Consider the following 13,969-nt stretch of genomic DNA (forward strand, 5'->3'; position numbering starts at 1 on the left):
TTAGAAGAAATAAAACAGCTGAGAACATGCTGGAAATCTGTGCAGGCTTGCGCCGCCTCCGCAGAAGATCCATCAGGAACCAGAGTTAAGCAACCTTGGGGGGTGGGGCCTACAGCACTAAGTGTTAATGATTGTTCAAGTGATTTGATATTCAATCAATTAGTTGGTCAGAACTGGTTTACTTGCTTTAGGCCTAGATGCTCGGTGTAAAATGAATGTAAACCAATTATGTACATTTCATTTGATCAGATTCCTTAATCTGACGGCTGTAATTTTTTAGATTGTACTTATATGACAAAATTACATGGAAAAAAAGTTAAAACCTTGACCCTATAATACCAAATGTATCATATGGGATACAGTAGTGTTTGTGTTTTTGTGACTTTCTGAGACTTCTACAGCATCATTTTTCACCCTCCTCTAAAACAATCTGAATATTTCATTTTGTTTCTTTTTTGACAAAAGGTTCAATAAACACTCCATTCTCAAATAGTTTTTTGGAATTTTTGCTGAAATATTCTGGAAATTATTGTATGTTTTAAGGACATAAAGTCAGCATTTCGGACTTAAATATTTTTTCGAGTGTCAAACTCACACTTCGCTTTTAGGGAAGAAAGCCACTACCTGTCACTTTTAACTAACAAAGTTATTTATCAAATGAATGACTTTACGCCCTTTCCTGCTCTGAAGTAAACAGGCAAAGGAATCCCCGAGCCAGCTCCTGACATCACAAACCTGAGCCAGCCACAAAACACAGAGGAGACGCCACTTTGGAAATTAGACCAAATTACGAGGGAAGAAAAATAGAAATACATCACTTGCTGGAGTGGAATGACAAATCCAAACATGCTGCAGGAGACTTAAAAAGAATAAATAAATAAAAACCCGATAAGAAATCTAAAATAAGACCATAGGAGCGTACAGACTGAAAGACCGTAGCCTGACAGCAGACAGGCCAACCTTCCCAAAACGTTGTCCAAACAACATGCAGAGAACTTCCCCATTTGGAAAAATATATATTGTAATTTTAATGTCTGGACAACGAGGCAAAATGACTCTTCAATCCCGGCAAGTGCTGCCCATTAAGCATGTTTCTGCCGCCACAGCCAGAAGGAAATATCAGCGAGTCAATCAAGCAAATAAACTGGGTTCCTCGGGTTCTGGCTTCGGGATACGCAATCAGCCATATATCTGAATCATAACTGCTTTTTATTTTTGTTGTTGGATTGATTTGTATTGTAGCCATTACTATTTTAACAGCTTTATAACAGTGCTTTGGAAACACATCAAGTGCTACGCCAGCCAAACCCACTGAACCTAATGGACAGAGCCAGTGCAAGAATGAAAGCGAGGAACAGGAGAACAAGAGAAACGGGGTGGAAAAGACAGAGCGCACCGCTTCCTCCTCATCACCCAGTAGGAGTAGCCTAAAAATAAACCTGCAAGGACACCATATGTTCTTCAGTTCCTCAACTACTCTTCCTTTTCTCTCTCTTGTACTCTACCTGCTCTAACATCTCTTTTTTTTTTATGTGTGTGTGTGTATTCTTCTGTTTTCTCATTCGTTACGGTACCCTGACTCAACAGGGGCTGCTGCACATAACAATGCCAGCTCTGCCTGCCGTGGAGACGCCTAAAAATCTATCGCCTTTCATCATCAGCTGGTAAAAACAACAACAACAACAAATAAAAAAAACCCAAAATGGCATCTGCTTTGAATGCACCACTGGATAACAAGGACCAGACGTCGATGATAAACTGTTTTGGCGAATGTCATCGGGGATCTGAGCTTTCTTCCAAGACCATCAATCAAATGTGTCGATCCCGACGTCCACTCCATCAACCAACCTTCACTCGGTTATCAAGTGCCCCACTAACACCCCAAATTTTCTAATCCTCCTACCTGGAAATGTAAATTCTTGGTGTATTTTTCCTTGGCGAGGGTGTGTTTTTCTAACCTCTCCGGTTCATTTTTGGGGGTAAGGGTGAAGAACATAATAATGCGCTGGAATCTCTCATTTCCTGTGTGTAGGTCTAGCCTTCATGCTGTGTTGTTACATAGTTTCCCCTGATATTAGCGAAGGCTGGAGGTCCTTGAAGACATACCAGGCCTTATAAGTCACCCTCGGGTGAAACTGGGTGTTTGTGTACAGTCATGGTATGCAGTGAAGGTGATGAAATGTTTCTTTAGTGCCAGGCTGGTTTTTTTTGTTGTTTTTTTTCCCCTCAAATCCAGTCAGCCTCTCTGCGACTTAAAGTCTAAATGGAATACATCTTATCTGTTCCTGCATCAATCGCTTTTGGTTTTTCCACAAAGGAAAACACAGCGGCCTCAGCCCACGACGATGACCTCATGATAAAGCACAGATGAGTGTTGATGCTTATTTGCCTCATCTTTTTTTTTTTCCTGGTGCACAAATGGAAAAACTGTCAAAAAATAAATAAATAAGTAAATAAAACAACTTTTGCAAATGTGGTCACGGCATGTTGAGATCTGCTGAAGAGACAATCTAATCATCTCCATCTCCAGTTCTAGTTCTTTACTCCTTATCATGTGTTCATACCAAATCCCTCCAATCTTCTCCTCTTTGCCCTCCAGCACTCCCCCCCCCCCTTTTTATTTATTTATTTATTTATTTATTTTTCCATGATGTCTCACGCAATCCTCTTATCCTCCCGGCATAATTTTCACATCCACCCTCCGCTCTCCTTTCGATTGTACCCTATGACATCTTTAGCCCGTTCTCTTATGCCTCCATCTATCCCTGCATCTATCGATCTCTTACAGCCATTCATCCATCCATCGGGCTCTTAAGCCAGGCATTTGGGGAGTGTACAGCAGCTGCAGGAACTCCAGGAGCACTTCTCTCTGTTTTTGGCCACGGGGTTTTTGCAAAGCAGAGCAGAGATAGTAACAACACCAATTGAGAGAAAGAGATCTCCAGTATCCCACTTTAAGGTAAAATTACATAACAGCATTGCTAGCCGCACTCCAGGATGGATACACTAATCAAATCATACACAAATCATCAGGCTGCATATGTCCAATTTACCGTTTGTCCCTGTTAGAGGTGATTGTTAAGGTGTTTTAACCAGAGTTGTTTAAAGAAATCAAGCAATGTTTGTTTGAAAGCAGCACAAGAGGCAGACACGCCCTTTAAACACAGGCTTCTAGGAAAGCGATCTCACCAAAGCGCCGTGTCAAACAACCTTCACGCGCTCTTTTAAGGCACGACACCCTGCACGTAAAGGTGCGATATGATCTGTGTCTGAGTCTGCTCGCTGCAAGGAAGAGGAGAGGGTTTAGGGTGAAGCAAAAAAGCGATAACACCGGCCGGATGAGAGTAACTTCTCCAGAGCTGAATCAATGACATGAATCCCGCTACAAGCAAACACAGTCTAATTTCCAAATATCTGTATGCTAACAATTCATGTGTTGTGACATAGCACCTTTATAAGGATGAAAAATTAAAAAGGGAAACAAATTCATTTAAGTCTTGCAAGAACTCTTTCATCAGTCGACACAGGTCAGCGTGAAGTTACAAACATAACACTATAAAAATGTTGCGGCCATGCTAATACTATAAAGCAGGGATGGGTGATCCAGCATCAAAGGAAATTTGTGGTACTGACATTTATGATGATGTAGAAAAATAAAATACAATATTTAGCAGGGATTGCAGCTTTCAGGCAGAAACATTAATAAATGTAAGCAAATCAGGGATGTTGTATGTTGTCTCGAGCTCTTTATCCAGCTGCTTAAAGCCCTCATTTTGCCACCGTGTAACTGCATCAGTAATTCCCACCGTTTGGCTCTTCCTTTCTTAAGCAGCGCAACTCCAGAGATGCACGGTTGAGTCATTTGTTTACTTTTGGGTTGCACGTCGGCGGCGACTAGCATGTCCTCCTTATGTCGCAGCCGTGTTCTACTCGACCACGTGTTTGTTGTCTCGCCTTTGGCGGGAACAGTTCTCCTGCATATTTTGCAGTATCGTGATGTGTGAGAGGATTGTTTTTATTAGATTGTTATTAGAGGCTGAGATGATGCTCTCGCTCTCAGACATTTCAGGGCTTGTTGTTGGGAACATGAAAACACATGACACTGCTATAGCAGGACACGAAAATATGGCACTTTTATATCATCATGGACAATATGATATGGCACAGCACTACTGTAAAGAACTCAAAACCCTTAGATCTTAATATTCAAAATGCCTTTTCACTTTTTCATCATCCTAAACTGTATCTGAACATGCCTTCTTCCAAAAAGCAACCACAAGCTCGCGTTATGACTGTAATTTATATTATGTCCATTTCCACACTAAAAGGAAGCTTGGAGACCTCTGCTTATTTCTCAAAGTACCGTTTAGTTTTTAATACAGCGTTGCACTGTTGGTTACAGAACGCAGCATTTGGCTCCTCTAAAATGTGATAAACAACTCTTTCAGAGATGCATTAGACTTGAAAATGAGAACTGAAAATCTCTCATTTTTGATTTTGGTTACATCCAAGTAAAAACTAGACCTGCAAATGTTTAAGTGGCCACTTACAGTGCATCCACTTGTTAAACACGACTCTAAAAAAAACCCCACATGATGTTATTAGCGAGCAAACAGCTAATAAGTGGGTGAAAGTGGAGTCTCCACAGATGGTCTGGCACAGCCTTGGTTTGTTTACTTTCACATTCAGGATCCATTAATGTATAAATCACTTTCTTAATGAATTACTTTTTAGCGCAAAAACTGATATTAGGGAAGCTTGAGGCAGCAGATGTTTAGAATTCTTAGCTTGAAAAACAGATTTAAATTTTGGCAGAAACATCTTCAGGTACAACACGGTTTTCTTTTTTTCTTTTGTCACGCTGCCGTGGTTGTAGCTTTTCTAGTGTGTTTTAATTTAGAGTCGCCACCTTCTCTCCTTTGTGATAAATGTACCAAAATCAAACACACATAACAGCTGCATGTTAGCTACTGTATATCAAGACTCCCTCAAAGATTACACTGAACTGTTGTTATGGCACGCTACCATATAGACCATATACTAATATATAGACCAAAGCATTTATGGTGTAGTACTTATAACACTGAGCCAAATTTGATCATCAGCTTATTGTAAGAACTCTTGGTCATGGTAGCCTAACGCTAGCTAAACTTGAACACATTTCTTGATCACAAAAACAACAACCAATGTCCAAACACAAAATAATTTACAAAGACTTAGTGACAAGTCTGCACATAAAATGTATATGCTATGACTGATAACTCTAACCCTTGCTATAACCACGGAGCGGTAGGGATGCAGTTGTTCGCCTTTAAAGTTGTGTCTTAATGATTTAACCAACATCCCTCACAGCTTTTACATTGAAAGCAAATGGTCTCTGTTTCCAGTTTGCATCACATTTTTTGCAGTTTCTCTACCACTTAGCAAAAAGTTGGCAAGTGTGCTTGAGACCAAAGCAATCACAAGGAGGTTTTCGGTGTTGCACCACATACCTCAGTAGCAACAGAAAGTGACCTCCAGCAAACACGCGCCTACTGGGTAGGGAATACCAATTTTTCCTAGCAACCAGTGGTTGTCAGACAGCACCCAACAGTGTCTAGTCTTGAATAAATCACTCTCCAACATGTGCTAAAAATCACACTGAATGAAACTTTTCCATTAACACCTGTGCTGGAGTGTGAGTGGAACTGTACATGTGAGTACTTAAACACACATGTATGCAAGTGTTTGTCTCAGCGCAAACAGGGATTAATCCTTCAGCGTGCATCTGTGACACCATTGTCCAAAACAACAACAATAACACTGACGGTGTGACGCTGGCAACAGTCGCCCTGATGACTGATATTTTTCTTTTCTCTCGACAACAGTGCAGGGGGAGGATTAGGTATGACAGCTTACCAGACAGCAGCTCATCTCTGCTGTGTGCCTGTGTGGGATTGTAACTTTGAAACACAACAAAGAAGGAGGGAGAGGAGACTGAAAGAAAGAAAATAGGATGAAAAAAGGAACTGAAAAGCTAAAAATCATGTGCTGGTCTGAGCAAACATTACATCATTCCCAGCTGTTCTTACAAAGTGTGGGATGAATCAGAGATGGATTACAAATCCTTGAAATAGCATGCACTGGAAATATATGGAATTATCCATCCCCGCCGCCACAACATCTAGATTAAAATGAACATCTGCGTGCGTGATTTTACTGCCGCCGATTCCAGATAAACAAAAGCGAGCTGAGTTTCGCATCTTTGGCTCTTAAATCGTAAGTCAGCCAACAGGAATGACATGAAAAAAAATGCTTCTGGAGATATTTCTTTGTAAATGCATTGCATCGTTTCCATTTTACACATTAGTCATAATCTAGGAAGCATCACTTCAGCGTAAGACCACCTGTCTGCCTATTGTTTGAGGAGGAATATCGACACAGCAGCAGTGCCAGTGCAGAAAGCTCAGAAATGTACTGCACTGGCCAATAAAATCCATGTAAAAGCAAGATTATGACAACTCTCCACAGAGCCTCGTCTCTCTAGTCTCCATCATTAGAACCTCTGTGCAGTTTTTCTGGCATCTGAGGAGCTTTCAGTCTCATTGAGCTGTTAGCACAAACACATTTTATCATTTCTTTGCCTTTATTTGACAGCAAGGACCTTGCACTTACGTGACACTTTATAATCCATTACCATCCATCTACTGTATAAGGATGCAAAAACACGGGAGTAACTGTAAATGCCTTAAAATACAGTACATGCTCTCTTTTACTTTTTCTTTTTTTTTGTTTTCATCTCTGGGAAGCTGAGCAAATAAATGGCCAGAACAAAAGAGTTCAGACTTTATGTGTTTACAAGATGAAATAAAAACACCACTAACTGAAGCAATACTGTAGAGATTGTGTCATGATACATTAATCTGATCACAGCTACACTGGCTGCAACAGTACGCGGTGCAATGAAACAGGACTATGTTTAATTATTAGTACTGAAGATGTAGCGTTATTGCTTGCGGTACTATTATCTTACAGTTTTTAAGTGTTCGTCTGCCAAAAGCTACACTATGGCTCAAAGCCTCGCGACCGTGCCAAGACGAGAAAAACAATCTGGCAGAGCGATACAGAGCCTGATATTTGCAATAGTTTTTGGCATAGGGATTGTTACATTTCAGGATAAGAAAGAAAAAAGCTTTGAGCTGTGTGCTTCTTCAAAACTCATCTAAATGTAACGCCAGCCGTCACACAGGAATAAGAGCAGCCCCCACCACGGCGAGCAGTCAGGACTCAGCCAGTAAACACTCCCATTTGAAAAAGAAAAAAAAAAAGCTGGAGAGAGCGTAATGGAAGTGCCTGCATTATGGGATGTCTTCACAGAAGTGTGGGCCACAGCAGGGCTGTATTAATACTGCACTGAGGGGAGGAACAGAACGTGTCTGCGTGAATCATGGCCTTCAGTGACAGCTGCTTGTCAGCGTGCGCGTGAGTGCGTGGGTAACGTGCGGGTCTTTACCTTCGCGTGTGCTCATGTGCGTGTTAATACATATGTATCATGTCAAAGAGTGGAGCAGAATGAGCAACCAGCATTGTCGACGGTTACTAGAGGTTATCGTTATCCTAAATAGAGAGTCACACTGATCGATCAAAGCTTAAAGAAAAGCTGTTCACTCTGTTCTGTCTGAACCTGCCAATGCCCCTCCGCTCCAGCTTAAAATTCTGTCTTCAACAGCAAGTTACTTACTCCGATTTCCAAAGTAGTGTTCACCAGCTCCCACTCGTCTCCCTCTCTTGCCTTTCCTCTTCAAATGTTTTCTTTACTCCTCACTACGCTGCTCATTCAGTCTTTCCCTCTCCTTCTGTCTCTCTTATGAGCGCTTGAACTTCCAATATTTGTCTAATGACACTGTGCTTCTCTCTGTTATCCTCTCTTTTGCTTGCTGTTATCTCCGCTGCCTTCCCGCTAGGAATCTCATCAGTTTTTATGTATCTATATATTTTTTTTCATCTGTGTCCCTCATTCTTAAGTGTCCCTGTGTCCCTCATCCTTGGCGCTGCATCGGTTACCACTGCTATTGTTTTTTGCCTCATGACTCGCTGACAGCAGGGCGGATCAGCTCCTAGAATTTAATGAGGGATTCAAGCAGAGGTACGTCCATCTTTTGCAAACTCGGACAAATCTTATTGTGATTGGATCATCTTTGCAGACCTTTCTTTCCACCCTCTCTCGCTCTTCATTGACTCTCGCTTAAGGGTGCACAGAGTTCAGAGTTTCACCTAGGACTGGCTGCCACTAATACACAAAAAACACAAGTAGAGACCTGTTGCATCTCAGCACAACGACTTGGACGGCAACACGGCTGCTCAGACTGCACCATGAAGAACACATGGCATGCAGACCCCGCTAAAGGCGGGCTGCAAGGCTCCAAGGGCAGGTACTCAGCGAGGGCACGGGCATGAGACCGGCGCAGAGTGAGAGGGGATATGATTACTGTTGTTCAACGAGGGTGGTATTTGCTTAGAGAAAGAGAGATGAAGCAACAAGCCTCAGCAAATCACAGTTGTAAATCACAGCAGAGCAAGGAATGAGTAGTGACCTGACCCCGCAAAACCAACAGCATCACGACACATGGCTCCGTGCAGTCGTACTGAACATAAAATACACTTTTACCTTTACAATTACCACAGTAAATATGTAGTAAATGTGATAAAAGTATTAAACCTGTAACTATATCTGTAAAGCCACATTGACAGGTTGGAAAACAATTTCCCGTTTTACTGTTTTGGATGCGAGGCCGCGGGAAATCCCGTGTCGCACCTCAGGGATCACGATATCCTGTGTCGATCATTTCTGTCCACTTTTGGTGAAATAAAACAGGCGAGTGAAAAAAAAAGGGCAGAATACTCCACAGTAAGGATGTGTGTTTAACGTCATTGCAGGTTACCTGAAATCGAAAGCAACTTCTGAGCATTACACATTGTTTAACGTCAACTAAAAATGAACGCACAACCAAGGACTAATTAACAGTGCGACGAGTTTGTGTTTTATGGACATTCTGTGTGTGAATTAAACTCGTTTTAAACCTTATTGGCTGCCATGTCTCTGCAGAAAACGAATTAGCAGCAGGAGCTTATTATGCGTAAGGTCAGCAGTTTGGCTTCTGGTCGAGCTGCTGGGACTATTTTGTTGTAAATACTCAATAAAAGCCACTGTTTTATGACTGACGTCTGGTTTTGTTGTATTTTTGCAACAAGCTGATGAAACCATGAAGGTCAACAGTGTATTTACCATCCTTACCATCGTGGTTGGGGTTGCCCAGCGTCCAAGGCTCGTCTGAGTCAAAGTGTGTGTCGCCTCCTATTCCCGGCCCTGGAAAGTAGGCATGGGCCAGGAAGCCCCCCTCGCCATCGAAGGGTGAGCTGTCTCCGTGGAAACCTGAAGCAAAGATGATGGTGATGTCCACGTCTTTCTTGCTCCTCTCCAGCTCGCTGTAGGGCACAGCCTCAAAGCGCAGTGGCGTCACGCTTTGCCACACGTCGAAGGCTCGCCGAATGGCGTCGTGGGTCTCCTCAGCACCCACTTTGGGTGTCACGTTCTTTATGCTGCAGAGATGTGAGATAAAAGACAGGGGGTAAAGAAGTTAGACTGGAGAAATGCACGCAGGCCAGATCATTTTCTTTTTATCATCAAGCCTCAAATCTGGATTTCTCTTTCAGCTGTCAAGATGAGCAAATCCACTGTAAATTGGTCTAATAAGGAGCTCACAGCACTGGGTAAAATAAACACACTGAAGAGTGGCTTATTGTGCTGGATGACCACTCAGAGGAAAAAGAAAAAAGACAAAATTAAAGAACAGAATCAAATCAGGGAAGAAAATAAAGTCCTGTGAATCTGAGACATGGCAAGGCAGAAACTGACAGTGAGTTCAAGCACAACGGCTGAAAGAGGCGAACATCGCTGCATGTCAATCTATGTGATCTCACTACGCCAAACAAAAAGAGGAAAAAACCCAACTATCACCGCTTTTCCCTGCACGCTGCCATTTCACGCTCGTCCTGCTCGCCAACAGAGAGCTAAATGGAGCGATTTGTGAGAGAAAACAGCTGAGTCCTCCCCCGCCGGCTTTGAGTCGGTGCAGGTGTGGAGAGGATGGGACAATTTCCTGCCTCTGGAATTTATTTTCTAATTAAGGATTATCAACAGTCCACTGCCTGCTGAGAGCCACAGTCTGGTTCGGGCAATCAGGAAAAACCTCTCTCCGCTTTATTCTAGTCTGACAATATCTCAGTGTCACGCTCTATTAAAATCTGGTTCGTCTCCAGGGATAGACAGATAGGTGTAGCTTACATCAGTCAACTTAAGACACTTGTAAACACAAGCCGCTCTGTGTGTTCTTCTGCTGCTGCGTCTGATTTGGGAGGAACGATGATGTTTAATTTAAGTGCGTAAAAAAAGTGGGAGTCAAAACAGCTCCGCGTCAGTTTCTTTGTTTTAAAGAAACTGACGCGGAGCTGTTTTGACTCCCACTTCAAGTTTATTCGAAACTTCCCTGTTATCGCCTCGCATCCACCCCGTCTCATTTGTGTACCCTCCGTCACCTCGTCACCTTTGTTCCCGTTTTTGTTTGAGTTCTTCACAGTTTCTGTGTTTGGCTGTCAGCGCTGTCGTTTTCCATAATAGGAATAAATATTATCAGAACGCCTTTGTCTACCACTGCGAGGCACATTTATATACACTGCAAATTGATACCACACGTAAGCTCCGATTCATTATTGAATCACATTTGGTGAAGAGGGAAGCACAAAGGCTGGTCGTGAATTATAAATACTCTGCTATTGAACCACCTGCTACATTCCTTTGAATTGCTCTTAATCACTTATAGCAAAACACAATCTGCTTTTCTTTCTCTGTCGGCCGCTTCAAGACTGACTCGCAGGCGGCCGACCACCACTCTGCCAGAGACGTGTTCACTTTAATTGCACTCTCAAAAGTCTTGTAAAACTTTCTCTTTCTGATGATTTCAGAACTGAGGCCTGCAGACACACACACACACACACACACACACACACACACACACACAGAGCGAAAGTAAGAAAGTAACAGAACATACGTCATGATAAAAGACGAAGAAGCAGGGATGCTTTTAATTCTTTTTTTTAGAGCTATGTCTTATTTTTGATATCCTAGCATCCTTCCTGTTAGCCTACATTTAGACCTCCACTGTCAGGCAAACAGCAGCTGGTGCATGCACTGAGCCGAGACTGAGAAGAATCAGCAGCCAGAGCAGTGTTTTTGTCCACCTAAAAAAAGAAAAAAAAAGAACATTCAACCTCTTTTCAGCTTCCCAGTAGCTCTTCAAAATACAAGTCTCTAATATATCTTTAACTGATAATACCACCATTCTGTTTGTTATTTTCACATCAACTGTCGCGTCTCACACTGTCGAGTACAGCCACAAAACTCTACAAGCGTCCAGACGATGCAGTCACACTGGTCAAAAAGTTGACTGTGGAACACGATACACTTTTCTCCCCCTACGCTCAATATCTTGGCTCTGCTGGATTTCTTTCCCCCCCATTTCTTAATGATATGAGCTTCAAAGATATACAACAATGTCTTTGAAGCTGATATTAAGTTGAGCTTAAAACTGTGTAAATTTTGAACTGTTCTACAGTTTAAAGTGCAGGTACTAAATGCTGTTATCTTAACCTGGGAGCTGACAAAGCCTTAAATTCCAGAGATAATCTTGAACATCATCTAGAAGTGGCATTAGCTAACTATTCCTACCTAATTGAGACCACTTAAAGTGGCATCATGAATAGCCACTTTGTCTTTTAAAGGGCTTATGTAAAGCAGACTGAAGTACAAACGTGATAAAGACAGGGAAACAGTCCGTCTTTTGAATCAATATCAGCTGACCCAGAGAGAGTCACAAAGGTACAAACGTCTTCCCTGTTATTAAAAGTAACACATAAACACTGTAGCACCACCAGGGTTCTGTGTGAATACATGCCCTTGTCCTGTTCTCTCTGAAAGGCCTTATCAACAACTGAGGCCACTCAAGGAATAAAAAAAAGATGGTTTTCATACGAGCCTGTGACCCAACCCTCTGTATGTGTGTCCTATTTTAAGGACAAGCCAGATAAAGAGGGTAACACATGCAGGGCGAAGCTGCACAATAACAAATGGAAATAATCCCTGCCTGCTCTGAGGCCACACCACATATTAAACTCCATACTGCGAGGTGATAATGACTCCGAATGCAACTCATGTGCTGTAATAGTACCTGCATGCAGGGAAAACAGTAGGGATGCCAAAGCTAATTAGTGCCTCCCCACAGAAAGTACTGTATGTGGCTACACCGAGACCAGCACACACCTGGGGCTTGCATGCATTTGTTATACTTTCCAAATGTCAGTGTTATTTTTTTCAGGACTATTTTAAATGCTTGAAGCCTGTAACAGAAAGGCAGAGGTTCTTCGGGGAGAAACAAGAACAAGATATCCACTTTTTAGTTAGATTGCTACAGTTTAACTGTAGTGTCTGTAGAGATAGTGTTTGTTTTGAGGTAGCGCCTGTTCCTTTCGCAAAAGACACCTGGGAGTCCAGTGACTGTGTGCAACAAGAGCACCTGATCTGGGATTGAATGGTTTAGATGCAGTTTTAAGTTTGATATTATATATGATGAATTAAGCCAGCGCTCATCCTCTGCACAGTACCATCCGTGCAGTGCAGCAAGGCGGTGGCAGCATCATGTTGTTGGGTGTGTGTTTTTAAAATTCATTATGTCATGTCACCTGAGCACTCATGATCTTAGACTGAGCAGAAAGTTCTTCCATCAAGGCAATGACCCTCAACACACAGTCAAGACATTGACTAAGGGGCTTAGTGACTAGGGATGTTCTTACTAACTTCCTTGTTAGTCAGTCTAATTTTACATTTCTTTTTACTCAACAAATCATTGGGTAATTAACAATGACGGCACATGTGCAGCCTTTGACAGCTGTTAGATGACCCAATTTCATATTCAGCTTTTACACTTCCAGGCATTACCACAGTCAGATGGCACTGCATAATATCTTTGGGCCAACGGTTAACATAAACATAAAGTGGCCAAGTCACAGCTCTGGCTTGAACCTATCAAATATTTCAGGAAGTATAAATACTGTGCGAATACTGGCCCAACTTGACAAAGCTCTGGAAGGCGTGCAGAGAAGAATGGTAAAGAGTCGCAAAAAGATTCGAGGTTATAACATATTATGTTATATTATGTTTTATAAGTGGGGAAATTTTTATTCCAGCATTATATATATAGACAAAACCTCTGTATCAAACACTCAGAAGTGTTCTAGCTAGCTAATGCTAATCACATTTTCATGTATGCTTTTACTTTCTTTACCATCGTCATACGAAACATAAAAACAGTTTAAGTCTACTGGCTAATTTTTGTGTTTACTTCAACTTTGATTTGAATTTTAAAGATCTGCGACTCTTGAGAACTCTGAGAACATGTTTTATGACTGAGGTACAATATTCCTAAAAGTCAGCATCCTAATAATTTATGGGCATAAGGTGCTTTGGATAACCGTTACCGTCACTGTGACTCATAGCTTTCAGCACCTAACCTTACAAGTTCCCTTGCAGTTAGCACAATTTTATGTTTACCACCGTCCATCGATGAACCTCAGTTATACTTGAAAACGTTTTTTCTTCAAACTGAGAAGGAAAGATGTTGCTTCTTATTCTGACACGAATGCATAGCAGCATTTCTTAAATTACTGACAAGATTTTGATACTTGAATCAGATTTAAATGAGGTGACCCGTTCTAACACTACATAAAGAACATTTAAGCAGATTAAAAGAGTCGTTAGACGATTGCATTCTCCAACTACCTCCATAGCAATCTGACATAAAAGGAGCAGCTGCAGGCACATCTGACAACTGACTAGAGGCCACATCTATGTACACACACACACACACACACACACACA

General features: G+C 41.9%; 1 protein-coding gene across 2 annotated transcripts in view; it reads right to left on the bottom strand.

Annotated features, from left to right (window-relative positions):
• mmp16a (matrix metallopeptidase 16a (membrane-inserted)) overlaps positions 1-13,969 on the bottom strand; it is a 73,691-nt gene that overhangs the window by 35,218 nt on the left and 24,504 nt on the right. For both annotated transcript variants that reach the window (XM_005744902.1, XM_005744901.1), the window contains one exon: positions 9,275-9,579. In XM_005744902.1, coding sequence (XP_005744959.1) covers positions 9,275-9,579 — 305 coding nt within the window. The remainder of the gene's footprint in view (positions 1-9,274; positions 9,580-13,969) is intronic.

The sequence above is a fragment of the Pundamilia nyererei genome, unplaced genomic scaffold (assembly GCF_000239375.1).
Source record: "Pundamilia nyererei isolate P.nyererei 1_Seehausen unplaced genomic scaffold, PunNye1.0 scaffold00150, whole genome shotgun sequence".
Classification (NCBI taxonomy): Eukaryota; Metazoa; Chordata; class Actinopteri; order Cichliformes; family Cichlidae; genus Pundamilia; species Pundamilia nyererei.